The 7,468-nt window shown below is 37.1% G+C and overlaps 1 protein-coding gene across 1 annotated transcript in view; it reads right to left on the bottom strand.

Moving 5' to 3' along the window:
* USP8 (ubiquitin specific peptidase 8) overlaps positions 1-7,468 on the bottom strand; it is a 62,168-nt gene that overhangs the window by 30,553 nt on the left and 24,147 nt on the right. Inside the window, exons 3-4 of the mRNA XM_008566908.1 lie at positions 4,092-4,254; positions 1,269-1,311 (exon numbers count right to left, since the gene is read on the bottom strand). Of these exons, the coding sequence (XP_008565130.1) occupies positions 1,269-1,311; positions 4,092-4,254 (206 nt within the window). The remainder of the gene's footprint in view (positions 1-1,268; positions 1,312-4,091; positions 4,255-7,468) is intronic.

Below are 7,468 nucleotides of genomic sequence, written 5' to 3'. Positions count from 1 at the left end.
GGGGGGGGGGGGGGGGGGGGGGGGGGGGGGGGGGGGGGGGGGGGGCTGCCAGAATAAATATTCCCTATGTTGCTATTTTTCCTCAGCTCTACCACCTAAGAGAAAGATTAAAAAGCACAAAGGAGTTTAGATAAAGAACTATTTCAGCAGTGAGCTGTGAAAAGAAGACAGTCTTAGTATCTCCTAAGCTAAAATACCTACAGCTGCTAATAATCATTCTTCTTCCCTCTCTAACCATCAAGATCATTTTGACAACAAAACAGACTAAACAAGTTGAGGACAAACTGAGAAGGCTAACACTGAGAAGGGTAACATCTAAGCATGATGAGATACAAAGGAACAAACGGATGAAAACTAATCTTAGAATAGACCTGTAACAGCTTTTGGGAAGGTAGCTTACAGTCCTCAGTTTATTTTTTAAATTGTTGTAAAGCAATATTTTAATTAGAAAAATTATTTTACCCCAGTGCTAAATCTGACTAGCTTTAAAAAAGAAAAGAAAAGAAAATTTATTATAGTGTTCCATATAATTATGTTTAAGTTAAACCTTTTTTAAGAGAGGAAAAACTTCTGTAGTACATGAACGCAATTTCCTAAGTCTTATTATTTAAAGTCACATATTTGTGACTAGAGTATCAACACCACCTGTAAATAACATCCAAACTACTGGTTTAAATTTTTTTCCAGGGAGATGAGAAGGACTCTTAGATAACTAAGTCAACCTAGAGTCATAAATAATAATAGCTAATACTTAAAGTTTACTATGTGTTCTAAGAATTTTATAAGTATTAACTCATTCAATCCTCATAATAATCCTATGAAATAGGTACTGTTATTATCCCCACTTTACAGTCAAGGAAACTAAGGTAGAGAGTTAAGTGACATCCTCGAGATTACACGGAAATTCAGAGAAGCCAGGATTCAAACCCATGCAGTCCGACTTATGAGAATCCATGCTCTTAACCACAATGCTAAACTGCATCTTGAAAAGAAAAAAACAAGTACAAACTGTGGTTTTGATGTTTTCAACTGCATATTACCATATTTTATGTTAGGCTAAAATTATTCATAAAATATCCCTCATGATAAGTAAATATAGAACCTACCACATTTTCAATATAACTGTATAGGATAAGAAAAATGATAAAGCTTACATAGATATTAGACACAATGCTAAGAATCTCATTGTATAAAATCTGAAGCTTATTCTGATTAAAAGATGATCTCAACAAGAACCTAAAGAATATTCTCTTTCTGCTTACACTTACCTTTCTCTGTGGTCTCATTTTTTTCACTCTTTTCACCACTGATCTATTTCACAGGGAAAAAAAAAGTTTCAGCCTTCATAGAAACAAAAGTTCAATTTTAATACTTCACTGAAATGGATGAAGTATCCAAGGCACTGGCATTTTATAAAAATACAGATGAATAATAATGCTATTAACCAGTTTACTCTGGCAGTAGACAACAGCTAAAATAACTATCAACGTGTTAGAATCATACAACATTTTCTCAAAACTTTCCTAAATTAAAAACCAAATACAACTGAACACAAGAGTACTTCTAAAAGTTCAGAGAAAGTCTCATTTTATTTTTTAATTCTATTTTTCCACAAAATTTTTGAAGTACCTTTGTATTTGATTTAATTAGAAAGTACTTCTTATAATGAAACAAAAATTCTGGCTATCCCATTCAGTGTCCTCCATTCCAGCATTAAAGGAAAATGAAGTAATACAAATTACTAGTTGGGTAATTTACATTTTCTAATCAAGACAATATGGAATAATCCGGTAAGGTACTAACTCATTTTATAGATGGGAAAACCAAGGACCCACATGCACCTATTTGATCACTAAAAAGAAAAAAAGAAATGTATATTATGTGCCTCCTGATATATTATGAAGTACATAGTATCATCTGTGAAGCATTCTTGCTAGAAAACAAAAATTGAACCTGTGTCTAAGCCCTTAGGTCAAATTTCAACTTAAAGGAAATATGGGAGATAGAAAAACAAGTAAAATGACACAAGGAGAAAGCAATCAGATAAATACAGAATGTGGCTCATTTTCCAGTATTAAAAAGTCAAATGCATGAAATGAAAAATGAAAGGGAGGACTCAAGCAGAGATATTTTAGAGGCTTGAGGGACATAGCAACCAAAAGACAATGAGTCTACCTTGTTTTGATCCTGATTGAAACAAATCAACTCGAAAAAAAAAATTTTAAGACCAGTAGAAAAATCTGAACATAGACTGGGTATTAGATTATATTAGGGAATTATTGTTGATTTTGTGAGATGGGAACATAGCATTGTCGTTATTTAAAAAATGCCCCTTTTTTTGAGATGTATACTGAAATACTTAGGAGTAAAATGGTATGTTACCTAGAATTTGCTTTGAAATATTCCAGCAAAAAAGGGAAGGGAGACAGATTAAAAAAGATATATATGGCAAAATGTTAGTTGATTACTGAAGCTGGGTGACAGGGGTAAATAATATTCTCTTTTCAAAATAAAAAGGCTAAACAAAAGTAAAACTAACAAAAAGTGGTTGGCCCTATTTTTGCAAAGGCAACAAAATAAGATTAAATTAAGTTCCCTTCATACAGTTCTTTCAAGTCTTGTTATTTTTTTATATCACTCATTTGACCTATAAATGAACATCTTTCCTAAAGCACTTTTATTTATCTTACACATGAGTTCCTAAAACTGAAAAACCAGACTTCTTCAACTTCTTTGTGCATAATGCCTAGCCCAATGTAACAAGCAATTTAACAACTACTTCTTGGGCCGGCCTGTGGCTCACTCGGGAGAGTGCGGTGCTGATAAAACCAAGGCCCCGGGTTCGGATCCCACATAGGGATGGCCGGTTCGCTCACTGGCTGAGTGTGGTGCTGACAACACCAAGTCAAGGGTTAAGATCCCCTTACCGGTCATCTTTAAAAAAAAAAAAAAAAAAAAAAACAACTACTTCTTGATGAAACTGATGATGAGCCACCCACAAATGACAGCTGAAAACTATAAAATGCTTAAGAAAAAAATCAAAGCAAAAATTTTAACAGTGCAGAAGAAATTGTACTTTAGAAAGAACAGTTTCTAAGGAGGTGAGAAAAGGGAGATACAATGACAGCTGGAAGGTACAGAATGAGTCACTGATGGCTTCTGGCAAACAGATGATGCAGCTGAAAAGACACATAGTTGCTAAACAAAATGGAAAGGAGAGAAAGAAGAAGAAATTAGGGTAGAAAAAGAAAGAAAAAAACCCAAAGGGGACAGAATGAGATTCCAGAAACACATAAAAGGTTTGGCACCAAATACAGTAGTATACCAAATCTTTTTTTTAATGTAAATTATGTTATTAGAAAGAAGAAACCTTAAAGATCATCTGTTTCAAGACCGGACCGGCCCGTGGCTCACTCGGGAGAGTGCGGTGCTGATAACACCAAGGCCCCGGGTTCGGATCCCATATAGGGATGGCCGGTTCGCTCACTGGCTGAGCGTGGTGCTGACAACACCAAGTCAAATTGCCAAAAAACACAGGAGACAGCATGACTTCCTTGTCAGCTCACTTGAGTTTTTCCATGTACTCTTTCCCTCTGCCATCATCGTGGGATGCTGTCTGCTCTGCAGGGTGAGAGCAGCTGGCCGCTGCCTGCCTGTGTTGCTGGATTCCCCTGATCTTCTGTTTCAAGACCTTCATTTGACAAATGTGGAAACTAAGTCCCAGTTAATCAAGACTTGACATAGGACCAGAACTCAGATAAACTGAATCACAGCTCCAATGCTCTTTCTACTGCTGTAATCAAGTTTATTATAGTGACTGCTAAAAAATTAATGTACAGAACACACTGCTGTAGAAGCTCATAGAAAAACCTGGAATCAACTGAAGCTAGAATATTTAATTCAGTTTCTAATTAAAACACATTAAGTTTTGCCCTTGTTGCCTAAAAAAACTTTATAGTGGTATCTAAACTCTTAAGCACCATCATCAATAGAACCAGTCTTTCACCACACATAACAAATTTGAAATACAGGATGTGAGAGTGATCTGTCTGTGACATCTGTCACCCCATTGATCGCCAGTGTTGAAATACCATTTGGGTTTTGTCTTTGGAATCCAATACATTCTCCAGAAAACCTTTAGCCGACATGCCACCATCCTCTCCTCCTACTTCCTGCCTTTTCTGTTGTTGCAGCTGCTCTTCCTCTTGTCTGTCTTTTTCTTCAAGTTTTTTCCGAACTTCAGCTTCTTCATATCTAGTTGAAAAAAGAAGTCAAGATGTCTTTTGTTGGCATGATTGTGGAAAGCAAAGGAGCTCCAGTTCCGTAAAATCGGCATGCTGCCTTGGGGTATTTTATGGGTTGCATACTCTCTCCCTCCAACTGAAATCTGAATGCTAGTGCTGCATTACAAACCATACTCATATATTTTCCCTGAGACCATCTGTAGTTTTACTTCAAATTGCCCCAAAAATCTTGGAAAGAAACTCTATGCTCTCAAGTTGAAGTTATTTAATGATCTCCGTGCTGTTTTTCTCCCACTAATTTCAACCTTTTAATGATTCAAATCTGCTACAATTTCCTATCCAAGGGACTTACAGGCCCTTAATTTTCTCTGCAAAAGTAGTGGCCCATATATCACACTTACGTTTATGATTCATAGTAAAAATGTTAATTAAAACAAGCATTCAAAAAGGTACTACTACCACCAATGGGGAAAAAAGTGTTACCAAGGTCACCAGGTTATATAATTTTTTCAAAAGGATGACTTCACTGACATTTCCAATTTGTTCAAAGTTAAACAGCTATCCTAACTTATAGTTAGCAGATATCCAAGGAATTTGGAACTTTTCCTTATTACAGGCACTGTTTACTATTATTGCCAGCAAGTAATAAATGTTATCAAGGACTTGCAACTTTGTTTGCCCTAAATATCACCTGCATGCTTGGCAATGCCTGTGAGTTTTAAATTTAAAAAGAAGAGAGAGGGAGAAAAAGAAGACAGAACAGAAGGTGAGGTAAAATGAATAATTGACGAAGGCCAAAAATTAGTAAAGAATGAACCAACAGTCTTCTTTTTCTTCTTTTTTTGAGCGGCTGGCTGGTACAGGGATCAAACCTTCAACCTTGGCATTATCAGCACAGCACTCTAACCAACTGAGCTAATTAGCCAGTCCCAATAATTTTCATTTTATTTTTCTTTGTTATGTATTACATTTGATATATTCTTTTGATGAATACTTCACAATAAAAAATGTCTAAATGAACAAATAAGACTACATAATGGAAATAGTGACTACTCAAAGAATTGTGCCAGCTTCACATATTAAAAAAATTTAAGCATATTTAAGAATGACTTCTAGACTTAAAATTATTTCCTACCACTTATGAACATCAGGTTAGTAGTAACCAAACATGTGCCACCTATCAATAAGATAATTCTAATTTGATGAGCATCTACCTAACAAGAAATTTACATTTTTAGCTCCTGGTGAAGAATTTAGCACGTCACACAAAACTGAGCTACTCCTCAAGTGGAAGGAATATAAGGAAAACAGTGTTTCTCCTCTAAATCCTTAAGCAGTTAATTTATACCCTTATGCTTAGCAATTTCTTTATTATTTATTCCACTGTTTGAAATGATTGCTAAGATTTGATAGGAACATGGAGATAAAAATTATAACACTTAAAAAAAATCCATCCTTCCTCCTTAAAAAAAAGATGAGGTGAGGGGGTTCTAATTTTTGGTAATGACTTAGCAGTACCTATTGTATTGAACTTCTCATAGACTACTATAAATTCTGCCTGACATATAACTGAGGCAGGACAGAATAGGACACGCCCCAAGGAGGCTGCTCATATATGTTCAGACTGGATCTGCCTTCTTGTCTGGCAGTTAATGAACCCATAATGAGCTGATGACAGCTTAACCACTCTACCAATCAGCATACTACACCTGGAACTCTGCAGAATACAAAAACCACCAGTAACTGAGCACTAGGAGAAACAAAAGTGCAGATGACCACCATATGACCTTCCACCCAAAAAGTGACTCCATTGCGCATGACTAAAAACTTCAGTAACTGGGCCGGCCCGTGGCTCACTCGGGTGAGTGCGGTGCTGATAACACCAAGGCCCTGGGTTCGGATCCCACATAGGGATGGCCGGTTGCTCACTGGCTGAGCATGGTGCTGACAACACCAAGTCAAGGGTTAAGATCCCCTTACCGGTCATCATTTAAAAAAAAAAAAAAAATTTCAGGAACTCAGGGACTCATGACAGGAAGCTGATGCAACCTCACATCTGCCTATTAGGTCTTAATTACCCTTGGTTCTCCCCCATGGCCAAATCTTCCTCTTAGTTAAGACAGAGAAACACTCCCATCCCAAAACAGCATATAAATTCTCCCCCTAAGAATATGGGGAAGGAGGGCTCCTCCCTCGTGGATTCATTTGTGCACACTTCTATGTGTATTTTCGCTCTGTAATAAAAGCCCTGTTGTTTGAATGATGTCTGTCCCTCTTCCATTTCTTTCACTGAGTGTGTGCCCACCTCAATGCAGACTTCCCTTGGTCCCATGAAAGGTATGACCAAGAACCTGGAACTGCTCTCCAGTAACCTGAAGTCACTGGAGGTCAACCACAGTCAGGCAGACAGTGAATGGGTGCTAACACTTGGAGGAAGGGAAGGGTATCTAATAAGTTTACTATTTTTTATGGCTTCACACTTAAGGGCAGACCTTAGTTGGTGCTGAAAGCAGCTAAAACTCCAATAGAAACCATAATTCCAGACAGCCAGAGTTCCAAATTCTTTGCATAAAGTTGCCCAAATCTTTTAGCTGACATATGAACTAAGCATGCACGGGGCAGACAATAAGAAGCTCAGCTAAGTCTAAAACAACTGAAAAGATATTTCAGTTACCACCTACCACAGTCAAGACAGAGCTTAAAGTTTGAGTCGAGCCAAGTTAATTGCATGCTAGGACAAAATAAACACTCTTCACAGGAATAAAACAGGATGCAGAGACTCTAAATATGTCATTTACAATTTACAAAGTCACTAGGCATACAAAAAAAAAAGGGACCAACTTAAAGAGAAAAGGCAAACAACACAGGCTGACCAAGATAATGCAAATGATATATTTAGCATACAAAGACTTTTTTTTTTTTTTTTAATATAAAGATGACCAGTAAGGGGATCTTAACCCTTGACTCGGTGTTGTCAGCACCACGCTCTCCCAAGTGAGCTAACCAGCCACCCCTATATAGGGATCCAAAACTTGGTATTATCAACACCACACTCTTCCAAGTGAGCCACTGGCCGGCCGAGCATACAAAGACTTTAAAGCAGCTGTTATAACTATGCTCAAGGATATAACATTTGATTAAATCTTGGTGGCCCTGATAACACCAAGGGCCAGGGTTCAATCCTTGCTCTGGCCAGCTGCCAAAAAAACAAAAAACAAAAAACA

The sequence above is a fragment of the Galeopterus variegatus genome, unplaced genomic scaffold, assembly GCF_000696425.1.
Source record: "Galeopterus variegatus unplaced genomic scaffold, G_variegatus-3.0.2 Scaffold276, whole genome shotgun sequence".
NCBI lineage: Eukaryota > Metazoa > Chordata > Mammalia > Dermoptera > Cynocephalidae > Galeopterus > Galeopterus variegatus.
The sequence above is the reverse complement of the archived record's forward strand: the minus strand, read 5'-3'. Positions and strand labels throughout refer to the sequence as shown.